At 41.1% G+C, this 18,275-nt stretch overlaps 3 protein-coding genes across 4 annotated transcripts; 1 reads left to right on the top strand and 2 right to left on the bottom strand.

Annotated features, from left to right (window-relative positions):
• The first annotated feature begins 6,699 nt into the window (after positions 1-6,699).
• On the top strand, positions 6,700-10,335 carry LOC129829137 (ankyrin repeat domain-containing protein 1-like). The gene is made up of 9 exons (XM_055890701.1): positions 6,700-6,794; positions 7,335-7,469; positions 7,765-7,893; positions 8,043-8,150; positions 8,264-8,362; positions 8,519-8,617; positions 8,710-8,808; positions 8,967-9,065; positions 9,591-10,335. The coding sequence occupies exons 1-9, from the start codon at positions 6,762-6,764 to the stop codon at positions 9,687-9,689; spliced, it is 900 nt and encodes a 299-aa protein (XP_055746676.1). The 5' UTR covers positions 6,700-6,761; the 3' UTR covers positions 9,690-10,335.
• Positions 8,935-13,981, bottom strand: LOC129829138 (ribonuclease P protein subunit p30-like). The gene is made up of 11 exons (XM_055890702.1): positions 13,853-13,981; positions 13,598-13,653; positions 13,433-13,489; positions 11,957-12,022; positions 11,792-11,860; positions 11,591-11,680; positions 11,380-11,496; positions 11,256-11,285; positions 11,109-11,146; positions 10,889-10,968; positions 8,935-10,650 (listed from the first exon to the last, which is right to left on the bottom strand). The coding sequence occupies exons 1-11, from the start codon at positions 13,932-13,934 to the stop codon at positions 10,529-10,531; spliced, it is 807 nt and encodes a 268-aa protein (XP_055746677.1). The 5' UTR covers positions 13,935-13,981; the 3' UTR covers positions 8,935-10,528.
• A 1,655-nt stretch (positions 13,982-15,636) lies between these two features.
• Positions 15,637-18,233, bottom strand: LOC129829136 (ribonuclease P protein subunit p30-like). Of its 2 annotated transcripts, none has more exons than XM_055890698.1 (11): positions 18,092-18,233; positions 17,742-17,797; positions 17,595-17,651; positions 17,408-17,473; positions 17,249-17,317; positions 17,045-17,134; positions 16,800-16,916; positions 16,675-16,704; positions 16,540-16,577; positions 16,340-16,419; positions 15,637-15,900 (listed from the first exon to the last, which is right to left on the bottom strand). In XM_055890698.1, exons 1-11 carry the CDS (start codon positions 18,171-18,173, stop codon positions 15,782-15,784), a joined length of 804 nt encoding a protein of 267 aa, XP_055746673.1. In that variant the 5' UTR covers positions 18,174-18,233; the 3' UTR covers positions 15,637-15,781. The 2 variants fall into 2 exon arrangements, with proteins under 2 accessions (XP_055746673.1, XP_055746674.1); XM_055890699.1 differs by lacking the exon at positions 18,092-18,233 and adding an exon at positions 17,984-18,085.
• Between the last annotated feature and the right edge of the window lie 42 nt (positions 18,234-18,275).

Genomic DNA, 18,275 nt, shown 5'->3' with positions numbered 1-18,275 from the left:
CTCTCTTGCTTCTCTTTCATTTTGGAAGAAATTAATTTGTTCAAAACTGTTCAACTATTGTATTTCTCTCTCTTTGAGTCAATTACTCACCACATGTTATACACTGCAGTGCTAGCTAGCTATAGCTTATGATTTCAGTACTCTGATCCTTTCATTGGGTGGTTTCGCTGGGGCCTGTTGCTGTGTCCAGCGAGCCACTCTCTCTCTCCTTTCCCGGGGGGAGAAATAAAAGTGTTCTGATTGTATAACATTTTTTTTATCCAATTGCTGGGAAAACACAGCTATCCTGTTGTCACAGATGGTGAGAAGATGTTCTCAGCTTTCTGTAGGTATACCTTGTTTCATTCTGTTGAGACATTTTCGTTGGCCAAATTAAGTTCCAACTGTAATGTTGTGTTTGCTGCGATATTCTACCCGTATTTTCCTTAATAAAGTTTAGAACCTTTTGTGAAGGTTTGGTGTGGTGTGGTTATTAGCCTATTCTACTTCAGGCCTATGGTATGAAGGCAGTGCACCCTCCAAATGACTCTGACAGTTGAACTTGAGGTGTGGAAGAATGTTTTAGGGCTACCAAAGTTACTCCTATAATCTTACAATATAATGCTTATCTTTGTAAAAAATACCTTTATTGAAAATTTACGAATGATGCTCCTTCTGTATGCCTATATTTGTATAGCAGACGCAGTAGCCTATCTGACAAGGATAAATAAATGAATGTTGGTGTCGTAGCATGCCGCCGGCATATCTCTATCTCTCGCAAGGCCTTAACTTCTCTTCCTTTATTTTATAAAACAATATATTAATACAGTAGACGCTTAAGCCAGCCTAAGCATGAAATGCCCTGATGCATTTAGTGCTCAAATCTCTGACAGCTGAACCGTGAGGTGGACAATTATTGTTTTAGGAAAGTAAAAACCAATAAAACAATAGGCTATGAAGTTGTGCATACGCTACAGATCAAAACACAAGGACTAGTGTTATTGTAATTAGTTATAGGCTGTTTTTAAGGACACGGCTAAACGTGCCTCTTCTGACAAAGGTAAGAAACAATCTAGCTGGTTGAGTTTTATCAAAACCTTGCTTTAGTGTGAAGGGCACTGTCAAATCAAATACAATCAAATCTAATGTTATTTGTCACATGCGCCAAATACAACAGGTGTAGACCTTACAGTGAAATGCTTACTTACAAGCCCTTAACCAACAATGCAGTTTTAAGAAAATCCGCCAAAAAGTAAGAGATAAGAATAACAAATAATTAAAGAGCAGCAGTAAATAACAATAGCAGGGCTATATACAGGGGGTACCGGTACAGAGTCAATGTGTCAATGTGGGGGGCACCGGTGTCGAGGTAATTGAGGTAATTATGTACACGTACAGTTGTAGTCGGAAGTTTACGTACACCTTAGCCAAATACATTTAAACTCAGTTTTCCACAATTCCTGACATTTAATCCTAGTAAAAATTCCCTGTCTTAAGTCAGTTAGGATCACCACTTTATTTTAAGAATGTGAAATGTCAAAATAATGGTAGAGAGAATGATTTATTTCAGCTTGTATTTCTTTCATCACATTCCCAGTGGGTCAGAAGTTTACATACCCTCAATTAGAATTTGGTAGCATTGCCTTTAAATTGTTTAACTTGGGTCAAACGTTTCGGGTAGCCTTCCACAAGCTTCCCACAATAAGTTGGGAGAATTTTGGACCATTCCTCCTGGCTAATTGGCATCATTTGAGTCAATTGAAGGTGTACCTGTGGATGTATTTCAAGGCCTACCTTCAAACTCAGTGCCTCTTTGCTTGAGATCATGGGAAAATCAAAAGTTATCAGCCAAGATCTCAGAAAAAACATTGTAGACCTCCACAAGTCTGGTTCATCCTTGGGAGCAATTTCCAAACGCCTGAAGGTACCACGTTCATGTGTACAAACAATAGTACGCAAGTATAAACACCATGAGAACATGCAGCCGTCATACCGCTCAGGTAGGAGACGCGTTCTGTCTCAGAGATGAACGTACTTTGGAGAGAAAAGTGCAAATCAATCCCAGAACAACAGCAAAGGACCTTGTGAAGATGCTGGAGGAAACAGGGACAAAAGTATCTATATCCACAGTAAAAACGAGTCCTATATCTACATAACCTGAAAGGCCGCTCAGCAAGGAAGAAGCCACTGCTCCAAAACCGCCATAAAAAAGCCAGACTGCGGTTTGCAACAGCACATGGGGACAAAGATTGTACTTTTTGGAGAAATGTCCTCTGGTCTGATGAAACAAAAATAGAACTGTTCAGCCATAATGACATCGTTATGTTTGGAGGAAAATTGGGGATGCTTGCAAGGCAAAGAACACCATCCCAACCGTGAAGAATGGGGGTGGCAGCCTCATGTTGTGAGGGTGCTTTGCTGCAGGAGGGACTGGTGCACTTCACAAAATAGATGGCATCACGAGGCAGGAAAATGATGTGGATATATTGAAGCAACATCTCAAGACATCAGTCAGGAAGTTAAAGCTTGGTCGCAAATGGGTCTTCCAAATAGACAATGACCCCAAGCATACTTCCAAAGTTGTGGCAAAATGACTTAAGGACAACAAAGTCAAGGTATTGGAGTGGCCATCACAAAGCCCTGACCTCAATCCTATAGAAAATATGTGGGCAGAACTGAAAAAGTGTGTGTGAGCAAGGAGACCTACAAACCTGACTCAGTTCCACCAGCTCTGTCAGGAGGAATGGGCCAAAATTCACCCAACTTATTGTGGGAAGCTTGTGGAAGTCTACCTGAAACGTTTGACCCAAGTTAAACAATTTAAAGGCAATGCTACCAAATACTAATTGAGTGTATGTAAACTTGCAAGTAGTCTAGGTAGCCATTTGATTAGCTGTTCAGAAGTCTTATAGCTTGGGGGTAGAAGCTGGTCCTGGATGGCAGGAAGCTTGGCGCCAGTGAAGGAAGGCAGGAAGCTTGGCGGATGGCAGGAAGCTTGGCGCCACTACCCTCTAGTGCCTTGCGGTCGGAGGCTGAGCAGTTGCCATACCGGGCAGTGATGCAACCCGTCAGGATGCTCTTGATGGTGCAGCTGTAGAACCTTTCGAGGATCTGAGGACCCATGCCAAATCTTTTCAGTCTCCTGAGGGGGAATAGGTTTTGTCGTGCCCTCTTCACAACTGTCTTGGTGTGCTTGAACCATGTTAGTTTGTTGGTGATGTGGACCCCAAGGAACTTGAAGCTCTCAACCTGCTCCACTACAGCCCCATCGATGAGAATGGGGGCGTGCTCGGTCCTCCTTTTCCTGTAGTCCACAATCATCTCCTTTGTCTTGATTACGTTGAGGGAGAGGTTGTTATCCTTGCACCACACGGTAAGGTCTCTGACCTCCTCCCTATTGGCTGTCTCATCCTTGTCGGTGATCAGGCCTACCACCTACAGATTTTGTTTTAAAAATATATTTTTTTCATGAGTCCTCGTGATAGTCTGAGAGGAGGAAAGATGTGCAAGGAGGTAGAACTTGACCCCTGACCAGCACATCATTCAGTAGCACTGGTCTCTGACCTTTGACTTTTTATGTCCACTGTTTTATTTATGGTTCTATTGTACTATACAACACTCCTGATCCAAAAGTATGCCAACCATGCCAGAGATAGGATTGCCACTTCACCTAGATTTGAAAGAACATTACCCCATGATAAATGTCTGGACAATGTGTGACTTTTCATTTCTGAAAACCCAGATGAAAACCTTTTTCAAGGGAGATTCTCTATTTGAAGTGCTTGTTAGTCCACGTCAAGTAGGCTTCATCTAGGTCTAGGAAACAAGGCCTGTACATTCTAAATCCCATTATCACTATGATGTGCCTGTTTAAGCTGGAAGACAGAGCGCTGTTATCTTTTATTTCAAAACAACACAACTTTTAGAATGATTAAATTCCCTAAAGAGGGGAAGATTTTACAGCTGCGCAATTTTTTTACTAGAAATTATTTTTGCTGCAGTCTCAGAGCAAGAGACCTAACTAACCTGGATAAATAAAGGTTGAAGAAAGAAAATGTGCTTTTTTACAGCTTTCTTACCTTTATGTCATCATGAGAGGCTGGATCGGGGGTTTCGTTTCTGTTCGGCTGCTTGCTCGTATCCTATTCATGCTGTGGCACATGAATTTTACAACTTGACAACATGAAGATATGTTATTCACTTGTATGTTGTTCTGAAACTGTATCTCAGTCCTTGTGTACATAGATGTCCTGTCGTCCTTTTATGTTGATAGCTCACACTGTTCATTTCTTCAGCTCCCTTCAGATTCAATTCCTCAAAGATACGTTTCTTCAAGTCAATTTTTTGTTGTAACAAAAACAGTATGTCACTGTATTTAAAAAGTGAATAAAATATTCAAAAATAAAAATGATTGAAGGTAGTGTGAGAAATGCTAAAAATAGAACAACATGCCTCATAAAATGTTATCCTTTGATGGACCCCGGTATGAACTAAGCTGAGGATGGAGGTAAACAGGAGTGATGTATATCACGGTTGTTCTAGCGTTAGAGATACAGTGATGAGGGTGGGATGTGATTGGGTGGAGGTAGCAGACAAGTTGTAAAGCAGTGTTTTAAAGAGGGCCAACCTCCCTGCAGGAGTAAGATATTGACCTGAGCACAAGAGATCATACCCCCCTCACCTGTCAATATTGGGATGAACTGAGAAACTACAATCAGGTAGAGACCCTGGTAGGGACGACTAGAGGCCATGGATCCTGCCACTGCAGACAATGTAAATATACTGTATTCATATATCCTCATATATGCTGTTGAATAATCAAACAACTTTGACAACAATGATGTGGAATGTTGGTGATGATACAATGATAAATGATGTAAAGGTGCTCAACAGTAGCTATGCAGGGTTTGGTATACACATGTATTTGGCCACCTAAGACTATCTACTGTATTCCAACTGTAATCAAAGATTGATACTGATAATATCCATGGTACTCATTGAAAGCATGTTGAACTTTAACCTTTTCGATGTTTTAATATTTTCTTTTTAGTGTTTGTTGGTCTTTGTTTTTTTCTAGCTTGGTGAAATATTATGGTAAAAGCAGCAATCAGGCTGGTTCCACCAGGCTAGTTTTCTTCATCATCACGTGTGCAATTAAACTACAAAACAGTGCAGCTATTTCTTAAGTTCCATTTGTTTTGAAATAATGTGCTTTGTGAAACAAGCAGGAGTTTGAAAAAATATATATTTCCACTCTCTGAAAATTTATGGAATGGATGTTTTATTTATTAATTGAAACCATTATCATGATTATTATAATAGTAATCCAATTGGTTCGTCTTCTACAGTATATTACATTTTTGCATTGTGAAGTATGGTATGTTTAATGATCAGAGAGCAATTGAGGTGCGACCACGTGCAGTTAAATAATGCTATTATATCAACAGGATAGACTACTCAATTTCCAACCAATGTGAATCAACAGCCACATTTTTTCTCTCATCATTTTCACTATAATTATGATTCACTATGATTTTTATCATAAAAATGTTCCCAATTATAGAATCTCACTTCTGTGAAAAGTGAAATAATTATACGCCTACTGCACCAAGTTTAAGGAAATAAAATGTAGTGTATTTTTGGGAGCTGGCAAATAAAAATAAAAAAGTGATAAAGATCTGGTCCGTCCTTCTAAATGAATGTGATACGTAAGTGGAATGGTATGGCCTTTCCAGACATCGTCAAGGTCCTAATAAAGTAAGCTCTTCGATGTCAGGGCGAGAGACAACATATCAATATAGGTGTAATGGTCACATCTTAATGTCCTGTGTCATTGAAATATTACTTATATAGTCAAGACATGCCCGAATACTGCGCCACCCACATTGCTAAAGATAGCATTTAGGGTGTTATTTACCAATTGGACATGGAAATATGGTGATTTGTCCTTTGTAACTATAAAACAAAAAGCTGTTTCATTTGTTCATTTTGAGCTCTACAGCTTAGTGTGTACTCTTTAAAAAACAACAGCTGTCAAACATGTGAATTGTTAGAAAGATTATTTATCACCGGCTCCATTAAAAATGGTGTCAGGTAGTAATGGTTTTATTGCCCAATGTCAGCAATGCAGAGACAGAAACCGAAGAAGATGAAAACAAGACAGAAAATGCAATCAGTCAGTACCCCCACTGAGGCACAAACAACCACTTATATCAGACGGTACATCATTTGTCACGGGTAGTAGAATACAGAACACAAGTCAATGTTTTGTATAGATAGACATTTGGATGCTGTAAGCCTACTAAGTCATCTCTTCCTGTCCTGTCCCGTCTGTGTCGCAGTTGAGGAATGTAGTTTATGTTCTATGTGGCAGAGGGTACAGGGCCCGGGGCCAGCTGTTGGTGAGAAGTGTAGGAGAGGGGAGTGGAGGGCCATTACATGGCTGGAGCCTTTGGTCATCGTGCATGGCGGCATGGAGTCATAGAGTTAGTGCCACTCAGATTTCACCTACTGACTGACTGGAGGCGATGGCAGCCAAATGCATCTCACTCCCATGGATTTCTCAGCTCACCCCTTCCTTCTCCCAATCTTGCCAGCCGGGCCGTGACAGGAAACCTTGCCCTGTGGCGGGGGCAGGCGAGTCACCCAGGCTAGAACATGATCTCATTCCTTGCCGGCTCCAAACACATATAAAATGTTGAACTGAGGCCTGCAACCGTAGAGCACAGACAGTTGACACTGGTCATTGACTGGAGATTTGAGCTGCCACATATACTTGACAAATGATGATGGGTATTCTACGAGTACAAGAGCTGGTAGGTCTTTATCTTTATCAAAATCTAGAGGCTTTCATAGTGGATTCCAGAGAATAACCACAGTTGCAAAGAATATAGGGTTGAAAGGAGGATTTCAGGTGTTGGACTATGTTCACGGCTTTCATGATGCTTAGCTGCAACCTCAACAAACCTTTGAGATTAATATGAATTTCTACAGCAACAGTTTGAGAATAATTATCACCTAAGACTGAAATTCTTCTTACACCCGCTGCTGCTTGTCTTGCACTTACTCCTTTTTTAATTTAAAATATTTAACTAGGTAAGTCAGTTAAGAACAAAATCTTATTTACAATGACGGCCTACGAACAGTGGGTTAACTGCCTTGTTCAGAATGACAGATTTTAACCTTGTCAGCTCGGGGATTCGATCTAGCTACTTTTCGTTACTGGCCCAACGCTCTAACCACTAGGCTACCTGCTGCCCTTCTATCACAGACGCCAATGGGCATGGGGGCACAGGTCAAACAGAATTGTCTCAGTTGCTCACATATTCCTAATATTCTTGTTTTTCTTATTCAAGGTTTCTGGCAAAGAATCCGGAGATGTGCAGTATTCAGAGGGAGAATACGAGACATCCATCAACCAGGAGAAACAAGAGGACCTGAGATCTCACAAGGACAGCCTGGCTGACACCGATGCCCCCATGAATTTAAATGTAAGTCAAAGACTCTCTTAGCCTCCTTAGTACAATGCCACCAAACCTGTTAAGTGGTTCAGACCTAATGATTATGTGTTGAATAGACAGACATAAGGTTTTGCAGTTTGAATCTTGGTTGGGCAACTGTCTGAATTTGCTGTAGTAGCTATGACCACTAACTTCAAATAAATCGTAAATCAAAAAGTGTAATCATAGAGATCATGGCACCAAGTGTTAAATCCTCTACTGGGAAGCCGCTTTGTAGAAGTGCAAGATGTATAATATCTCTTTATTTGAAATTTTTGGTTGGCAGGTAGACAAATCTGACCATCTCTGGTTAGAGACAATTGATGACCTCCAGATTATGCTGCAACTGAGGAAGTCGAGAAAGAGAGCGAGAAGAGTACAAGTTTGCAAGCCACCACCCGCACCCGAGACTGTGGTAAGACAGGCCTACTAGCTGAGTAGGGTGATAAGGTATCTAATTTGAGACAGGAATAGAGGCAATTTACTTCAAGACTTGACCCTTCATAAGACAAATAATTACTAAGTAACTGCTATGTTCAGCTAAATCACCGTCTCTCTTTCCAGCCTTACTATGTGGATGAGGTGGACTTTTTCAAGGCCTGCGAAGAGAACAAACTGCCATTGATCGAGAGGTATCTGGAAAAAGCAGGAGACGTCAATGCTTGTGACAATGTGAGTGTTTAGATAATACCAACCAACCAGAAGTTTGCCAACGCACCTCAGCTGTGTCATCACGTGCAGTTTGTGTTGTAATGCAATGTGTCCTGCTTCCTATGCCTTTACAGTTCAGACGTACAGGCCTGCACAGAGCTTGCACACAGGGACATGTGGATGTTGTAAAGAGGCTACTGGAGGCTGGAGCCTTAATTGAGAACAAAGACAAGGTACTTTAAATAGAAGAACTCCAAATAGCTGCATGTCCACGGGAGCCAAGCTCTTGGCAATATATTGCACAGTCTTTGATCCTATACTGTAAAATCATTTGGAGTGTTGATGAGAAAGGAACAGATCAAAACAAGGGATTGCTTGTCTATCTTTAGCTGGATACCACTGCTGTCCATTGTGCCTGCCGGGGAGGAAGCATGCTTGTGTTAGAAGTGCTGCTCAACCACGATGGCAGCTTCTCTGCCAGGGATAAGGTAAGCCTACAGAACACTCAGCTAGCAATCCGGACACGGATCTGAGAACATGTTCAATGTGATTTATCCTTAAATGTTTCTGTGTCCCTAAGCTACGCAGCACTCCCCTTCACGTTGCAGTGAGAACCGGACACTATGAATGCGCTGAACATCTCGTCCACTGTGGAGCGGACATCAATGCCAAAGACAGAGTGAGCTATTCTCATTCAGTATAGGAATTCATTTTTATTTTACCTTTATTTAACTAGGCAAACCTTTGCTCTGATATACAGTATAAACACCTTAAAGATCTCATCAGAAATATGAAACACCAATGGTTCTTTAAGTAGGAGGTTTTATTTTCACACAGGAAGGAGATACCCCCATGCACGATGCAGTAAGACTGAACAGATTCAAAATCATCCAACTACTTCTGCTTCATGGAGCCAATCCAAAACTCAAGAATTGCGTAAGTTCTTGACTAACATGGCCAGCAAACATGTGGTATTTTGTTTGAATAACACACTGATTTTAAAATGACTTATTTGCTCGTAAGGCTTACATGTATCATGTATTCAGAGAATCAAACTAGTGATAGCAAAGGTGACAGGATTGATACATAACCACAGTGCCATCTTGTGGTGATACATAAGATTGCATCCGAGTACAGATTTTTTTTATTTAACTAGGCAAGTCAGTTAAGAACAAATTCTTATTTACAATGACGGCCTATCCCAGCCAACGCTGGGCCAATTGTGCACCGCCCTACAGGACTCCAAATCACGGCCGGATGTGATGCAGCCTGGATTCAAAACAGGGACTGCAGTGACACCTCTCGCACTGAGATGCAGTGCCTTAGACTGCTGCGCCACTCAGGAGCAGAAGAAATAAGGCCCTTCACATTTTAGTCATCTAGCAGAAGCTCTTATCCAGAGTGACGTAGGAAAACATACTATTGAAATATTTTATATATCTTTGCTTTTCTTCAACACAGGAGGGAAAGTCACCATTGGATAGCACGCTGGAGTGGCAGAGTGGGGCTAAATCTATTCTCAGCAACTTCAAGGATGATGCAAAAACTCCAGTCAAGTAAAGTCCAGTTCAATTGCATTTTACACAGGTCTCAAACTCAGAATAAGTAGATAAAAGCAAACGCTAACCCAGTTCCTTTGTGGAGAGACTAACTTTGACAACCACTCTTGATTATGGCGATACAGCTTTCAAGGTTTCATTAACCGGAGGCTGACTTCAAGCCCGAAAGTCATTTCTTGCAAACTAGCAGAAGTTTGGGCTGAAAAATTGAAGTAACTTAGCATTTGCTTCTAAGGATGTTTGTTTCTTTATAGGCAGCTTATTAGAGGTCTGAGATGCTCAAGAAGGTTGAAAAGGTTGACAAATAACTATATGGGAAAAGAGAAAGTTTGGAAATTGTAATTGTGACTTGACTTATGACACCAGCATGACTATAATATGCATTCAGTTACGTACTAAATCGTAGTTTAATTGTTGGAAAAAATATTTTGAATCAATACATTTTTAATTTCTCTTTAATATAAAATGAGAGTTGATGGCTTCAAACTGATTTTGTGCTAGTCAGTGAGAACACAGGATTTTAAAATGCTTGTGTGATTCTTATGCACTTCCTGAAGTAATTTTAATTGTTCTACTACATGTTTACCTTTAGCATTTTGCTTGTTATTTCACATTACGTTATGAAATAAACAGAATTGCCGTTGTCACCCGAATTTGTTTGCTTTGTCTAAAAGGAACAAGCGTCATCATTGTTGCTAATACATGACTATACAACCACTGAGCAGTTACTAGAAAACAGTCACATTTCCACAAATAAGGATATTCATAAAAGTAAATTTACATAAACACATTCTCTATCCAGAAAGAAAACGTATCACAATTCAAACAAGTGATTACTTTCTACTGCGCCATCTCAATCTTAGCCTTCTTTGATGCGGGAACATCCTCTTTCTCCCATCTCTCAGTCAAAGGCTGCTCATTCTTCATAGAGTGTACTATCCCCAAGGCAGTCTTTCTCATTTCTGTAATGACAACACTGTATATGAACTGATTTTCTTGTGCCACAAACACAGCTTTGAGAATGATAGACAAGTAATACGTGTAGATCAATGACACCGTGTTACATGATAATAACTCACATTCCATGGATGGGCTACTCTCACTTGGCCTTTTAACCAAGTGTACACACCTGCCTGGCATATAACATTTTACACAATGTGTTCAACTGCTCGAGCAATGTGTAAACAGCAGCCTATTCACCTCCATGTAAGTGGACAGCTCGACAGTTGGTTGAGATCGCAGCTTTGCCATCTTCTTCTGACAGGCCAAACAGTAGACCCCTGGACACCATTCAGGATAATAGCAGTGACACAGGTTGGCCTCATCACACCTGCATATAGTCTGTCTGTAATACTGTACCGTATTCTAGTTACATACATCAAGTACTGTACTGGGTAGGTAATGTTTTAAGAAAGGATACAAATTGGCAATGTCATAGGGTCCTCTCAACTCAAGGGGCTGATTGAACAAAACACACATTTACAGTGGTATGGTTAATTTCAGTAAGATGTTAATATCAGTATGTTCAATGCTCATGATATGAATGGTATCTAAGTGGGTAATATACCTTTTCTGCCCCACTGGTCACAATTACGTTCTGTAAAAAAAAAAAAAACATTGCTGTTACACAGACTGTGTGAAAATGGCAGGTTGATTGACAGGTGAAGTTGAACCACATTGGGTCTATTTACCTTGCCTTTGCACGCCTCCATGAGATTTAGAGCATTTGCGATGGTGTGTCTTCTCATGGTGGAGTCTCGGATTGCAGGTGTGTAACTTACCTCAAAAAACACACCCCTTTCAATTGCCTGAAACAAGCACAACTTGCATTACCATCTGTATATTACTTGGAAATGACCAAGCAATCGCTTTATTCAAATACACAGAGAGCAATGGTCTCACCCCATTGACTGAAGATCTTTTGAAAAAAAAGGGCTGTTTTTCTGTCGCTGCTACACAGATGATGTCAATAGTAAATTCCATGCAGGCTGCCTATTGAAACAAAGAGAAGACCGACACCAGCAGAATGTCGTCCATACATTGCCAGTGTAGTCAACAATAATACAGTACATATTGTTGAGGTTGGTGAACAAAAGTACTTACATGAAACAACTTCTCCGTTTTAGGATAGGCAGCCACTAAGTCATAGGCTTTGTACTCTCTTAATGGTTTCTGGGAAAGGATAAACTACATTAGTCCCATTTGACAAATTATGCAATATGAATACTGTCAGCAAGTGTTCAAACTTCTACTGTATGTTGGACTTACAAAGTGTGCTGCCCTTGAGGCCACAACTGTCAGTCGGTTCAACACCTTGATTGGTCTGGATTTACCCTGTGCAAAATCAGGGGGACATAGTGCCTTCAGAAAAGTACTTTGCAGATGCACATTTGGCAGCAATTACAGCTGTGAGTCTTTCTGGGCAAGTCTCTAAGAGCTTTGCACACCTGGATTGTACAATATTTGCACATTATTCTGTTAAATTCTTCAAGCTCTGTCAAGTTGGTTGTTGATCATTGCTAGACAGCCATTTTCAAGTCTTGCCATAGATTTTCAAGACGATTTCAGTCAAAACTGTAACTAGGCCACTCAGGAACATTCAAAGTCGTCTTGATAAGCAACTCCAGTGTCTATTTGGCCTTGTGTTTACAGTTATTGTCCTGCTGAAAGGTGAATTTGTCCCCCAGAGTCTGTTGGAAAGCAGATAATTAGGTTATCCGTTAAGATTTTGCATGTGCTTTGCTATATTCCATTTATTTTTATCGCAAAACACTCCCTAGTCCTTGCCGATGACAAGCATACCCATACCATGATGCAGCCACCATCATGTTTGAAAATATGAAGAGTGGTACTCAGTGATGTGTTGTTTGCACCAAACATAACGTGTTATATTCAGGACATAAAGTACATTTCTTGCAGTTTTACTTTAGTGCCTTATTGCAAATAGGATGCATGTTTTGTAATATTTGTGTTCCTTCTTTTCACTCTGTCATTTCGGTTAGTATTGTGGCGTTACTACAATGTTGATCCATCCTCAGTTTTCTCCGATCACAGCCATTAAACTCAAACGGTGTTAAAGTCACCGTAGGCCTCATGGTGAAATCTCTGAAAGGTTGCTTCCTCTCCGGCAACTGAGTTAGGAAGGATGCCTGTATCTTGTAGTGACTGGGTGATTGATACACCAGCCAAAATGTAATAGTAACTTCACCGTGCTCAACAGGATATTCCATGTCAGTTTTTTTTTGTTGACCCATTTACCAATAGGTGCCCTTCTTTGCAAAGCATTAAAAAAGCCTCCCTGGTCTTTGTGGTTGAATCTGTTTGAAATTGCCTGCTCGACTGAGGAACTTTACAGATAAATGTGTGGGGTACAGAGATGAGGTAGTCATTCAAAAATCATGTTAAACAATATTGCAACTTGTGAATTTTTAAGCAAATGTTCACTCCTGAACTTATTTAGGCTTGCCATAACAAAAAGGGTTGAATACTCAAGACATTTCCACTTTTCATGCTCTTTTTGTACAAATGTTGAAAAACAAATTCACTTTGAAATTATGAGGTACTGTGTGTAGGCCAGTGACATCTTTTTAACCCATTTTAAATTCAAGCAGCAAAACATGTAAAAAGTCAAAGGGTGTGAATACTTCCTGAACGCACTGTAATTATCCCAAGGCATGGAGAAATGGGATAGCTAGCTTCAAGAATATTACATAATGCAGCAACATTACTACTACACCACATTACCTGCACTATGGGAAATGTATCAAACAGCTCGGAGACACACTTCGGTTTGCCAATTTCCTGTAAACATACGCAAAGAAAAAGGGTGCAATTTCACTCAAAGGGATATATACAAGGAAAGCCCTCAACTTCATGATGAGCCATAACAGGGTACAATCAGTAGCCTACCTGCTTATTTTGTTCCAAATCAACCACATAATTGATGGCAACTGTGGAGTATCCAACTGAGACATGAAAATAGCAATGGATTAGTACAAATCAATCAAGACATAGTTCAGCTAACTCCTGTCCATCGCGCAACATCTGTTGTCAGTAATTCCATTGACCCGCCCTTGAAGGTAGCAACGAAAGACGATTTAAATATCTTTGAAGTTTGTGCTAGCTAAACATTTTTGCAAATGTAACAAGATAAAATATAATTACGATGAGCTGCTGTTTCAATAACACTCTGAAGTCGCTTCTTGTCGGTTGTGTAGCTAATATTGAAGTCCATGAACACAGCCATGCTTCCACGTGAGTTGACCCGAAATGCCTTATGGGACAAAAAGGTTTTTTTTCTGCATCTTGTTGTTGGATACAACACGGCAAGCTCTCTGATTGGTTCAGTTATGTATCAGATTATACACTGCTCAAAAAAATAAAGGGAACACTTAAACAACACAATGTAACTCCAAGTCAATCACACTTCTGTGAAATCAAACTGTCCACTTAGGAAGCCACACTGATTGACAATAAATTGCACATGCTGTTGTGCAAATGGAATAGACAAAAGGTGGAAATTATAGGCAATTAGCAAGACACCCCCAATAAAGGAGTGATTCTGCAGGTGGTGACCACAGACCACTTCTCAGTTCCTATGCTTCCTGGCAGATGTTTTGTTCACTTTTGAATGCTGACGGTGCTTTCACTCTAGTGGTAGCATGAGACGGAGTCTACAACCCACACAAGTGGCTCAGGTAGTGCAGCTCATCCAGGATGGCACATCAATGCGAGCTGTGGCAAGAAGGTTTGCTGTGTCTGTCAGCGTAGTGTCCAGAGCATGGAGGCGCTACCAGGAGACAGGCCAGTACATCAGGAGACGTGGAGGAGGCCGTAGGAGGGCAACAACCCAGCAGCAGGACCGCTACCTCCGCCTTTGTGCACGGAGGAGCACTGCCAGAGCCCTGCAAAATGACCTCCAGCAGGCCACAAATGTGCATGTGTCTGCTCAAACGGTCGGAAACAGACTCCATGGGGTGGTATGAGGGCCCGACGTCCACAGGTGGGGGTTGTGCTTACAGCCCAACACCGTGCAGGACGTTTGGCATTTGCCAGAGAAGATTGGCAAATTCGCCACTGGCACCCTGTGCTCTTCACAGATGAAAGCAGGTTCACACTGAGCACATGTGACAGAGTCTGGAGACGCCGTGGAGAACTTCTGCTGCCTGCAACATCCTCCAGCATGACCGGTTTGGCGGTGGGTCAGTCATGGTGTGGGGTGGCATTTCTTTGTGGGGCCGCACAGCCGACCTCGTGCTCGCCAGAGGTAGCCTGACTGCCATTAGGTACCGAGATGAGATCCTCAGAGCCCTTGTGAGACCATATGCTGACACATGCACATTTGTGGCCTGCTGGAGGTCATTTTGCAGGGCTCTGGCAGTGCTCCTCCTTGCACAAAGGCGGAGGTAGCGGTCCTGCTGCTGGGTTGTTGCCCTCCTACGGCCTCCTCCACGTCTCCTGATGTACTGGCCTGTCTCCTGGTAGCGCCTCCATGCTTTGGACACTACGCTGACAGACACAGCAAACCTTCTTGCCACAGCTCGCATTGTTGTGCCATCCTGGATGAGCTGCACTACCTGAGCCACTTGTGTGGGTTGTAGACTCCGTCTCATGCTACCACTAGAATGAAAGCACCGCCAGCATTCAAAAGTGACCAAAACATCAGCCAGGAAGCATAGGAACTGAGAAGTGGTCTGTGGTCACCACCTGCAGAGCCACTCCTTTATTGGGGGTGTCTTGCTAATTGCCTATAATTTCCACCTTTTGTCTATTCCATTTGCACAACAGCATGTGCAATTTATTGTCAATCAGTGTTGCTTCCTAAGTGGACAGTTTGATTTCACAGAAGTGTGATTGACTTGGAGTTACATTGTGTTGTTTAAGTGTTCCCTTTATTTTTTTGAGCAGTGTAGTTTAAATGAACTTGAACAAATTGACTTTGAATCCAATACATTTCAAAATTCTCTTTAATATAAAAGAATATTTCACAAAACAATCGTCTACAAATATGGAGTATGTATCCATAAAAGGCTAATTACATACACATTCTCTTTCCATAAATAAACAGTTTCAAAATCAAAACAAGCCACCACTTTACACAGTCTCAATCTTAGCCCTCTTTGACGGTGGAACATGCTCTTCCTCCTGTCTCTCAGTCAACGGCTGGTCTTTCTTCATAGTGTGTACGATACCCAAGGCAGTCTTTCTTGTTTCTGTAATGACAACATGGAACATAAATTGGTTCTCTTGTGCCACCCACAAATATTGATTTGAGACTGATACCCAAGTAATAAATGTAGTTAAATGACATATTGTGTTACAATTGTGTTATAATCACAACATTCACATTCCATGGATGGGCTACTAACTTGCCCTATAAATCAAGTGAAGATAGGGCGGCAGGTAGCCTAGTGGTTAGAGCGGTGGGCCAGTAACCTAAAGGTTGCTGGATCGACTCCCCGAGCTGACAAGGTAAAAATCTGTAGTTCTGCCCCTGAACAAGGCAGTTAACCCACTGTTCCCCAGGTAGGCAGTCATTGTAAATAAGAATTGGTTCTTAACTGACTTGCCTAGTTAAATAAAAAAGATACGTGGCATGACACAATGTATTCAATTGATCGACAAATGCGTTAAAAAATGCGGCCTATTTACCTCCATGTAAGTGGACAGCTCGACAGTTGGTTGAGATAGCAGCTTTGCCATCTCCTTCTGACAGCCCAAACAGTAGGCCCCTGGACACCATTCAGGATAATAGCAGTAACACGGGTTAACCTCATCACACCTACGTATAGTATGTACCATATTCTAGCAGTCTACATCAAGTAGGTAAGTAATGTTTTATGAAAGGATACAAGTTGGCAATGTCGTAGGGTCCTCTCAACTCAAGGGGCTGAATGAGAGAAAAAACAGGTTCAAGGTTCATTGCAGAAAGATATTAACATGACTGGTATCTAAGAGGGTAAGACAATATCTCATTTCTACCTTACCTTTTCTGCCCCACTGGTTACAATTACATTCTGTTTGAAAAAAAGAAACATTGCTGTTACACGCACTGTTTGAAAATGGTAGGTGGATTAATAGGTCAAAAATAAACCATGAGGGGTTGATATACCTTCCCTTTGCACGTCTCCATGAGACTGATGGCATTTGCGATGGTGTATCTTCTCATGGTGGAGTCTCGAATAGCAGGTGTGTAACTTATCTCAAAGAACACACCTCTTTCAATTGCCTTGCACAAGTAATATCACTTTTACTACATAAAAAGCATTCAGTCCAACCAAAAGAAACAGGTCGTAGGCAAGTCTCCAAATCACTACAAAGTTGTTCATTCAAATACTGAGAGGTATTGATACTTACCCCATTTACTGGAGATCTCTTGAAAAAGAAGGGCTGTTTTTCAGTCACTGCTACACAGATGATGTCAACATCAAATGTCATGCAGGCTGCCTATTGAAACAAGTAGAAGGCCAACATTAGCAGAAGGTCATCCTATTCTCAACATACATTGTCAGTAGTGGATGGTAAAACACAGTGATAATGATACTGAACAAAAGTACTAACATGAAACAACTTCTCTGTTTTAGGATAGACAGCCACTAAGTCATAGGCTTTGTACTCTGCATTTGGTCTCTGGAAAGGGATAGATGTAGTTATTTGAGAAATTATGCAATATGAATACTGTCAACAAATGCTCAAACTTCTACAGTATATCGGACTCACAAAGTGTGATGGGTCTGAGGCCACAACTGTCAATCGGTTTAACACCTTGATTGGTCTGGATTTACCCTGTGCAAAAGGAAGGGGATATTACCTATTATTCTGATTTGCAATGCATGGAGAAATGGGATAGGTAGCATCATCGATAAGTATTCCATTTTGTATCAACATTATTATTATGCCACATTACCTGCACCATGGGAAATGTATCAAACAGCTCTAAAACACATTTCGGTTTGCCAATTTCCTGTAAACATAAGCAAACAAACGTTAACAAGGGTGAGTAATAGTTCTCTTGACTTCATGAGTCATAAACTGGGAACACTGAGGAGCTTACCTGTTTCTTTTGTTGCAAATCAACCACATAATTGATGGCAACTGTAGAATATCCAACTGAAACATGAAAACATTAGTTACTTGATAAGCACATCAATCAAGATATATTGTAGCTTGCTCTGGTCCTGCTACATATATGGCTGCCTAGGCTAGAAGTTAGCAAAGACGATTCAGCGAATCTGAAGTTAGGGCTACAGTAGCTAAACAGTTTTCAAATATAAACAAGATTAAACAGGTATTTACGGTGAGCTGTTAGCCAGTTAGCCAAATTGAGAGCCATGGTCTTCTTTATGAGGTTAGTAGAAGCTAGCTAAACACTTTTGCAAATGTGAACAAGATAAACATAGTTACGGTGTGCTGCTGTTTCAATAACACTCTGAAGTCGTTTCTTGTCGGTTGTGTAGGTAATATTCAAGTCCATGAACACAGCCATGCTTCCATGTGTAAAATGTTAAATTTGCATGTGGACGGTGTGCGTTAACAGAATGCCTTATGGGACATGTTGTAGCCAACAACCGTATGCGGACTACAAGTT

This window comes from Salvelinus fontinalis, chromosome 30, assembly GCF_029448725.1.
Source record: "Salvelinus fontinalis isolate EN_2023a chromosome 30, ASM2944872v1, whole genome shotgun sequence".
Classification (NCBI taxonomy): Eukaryota; Metazoa; Chordata; class Actinopteri; order Salmoniformes; family Salmonidae; genus Salvelinus; species Salvelinus fontinalis.
Note: the sequence above shows the minus strand (reverse complement) of the source record. Positions and strands in the feature narration are given on the sequence as shown.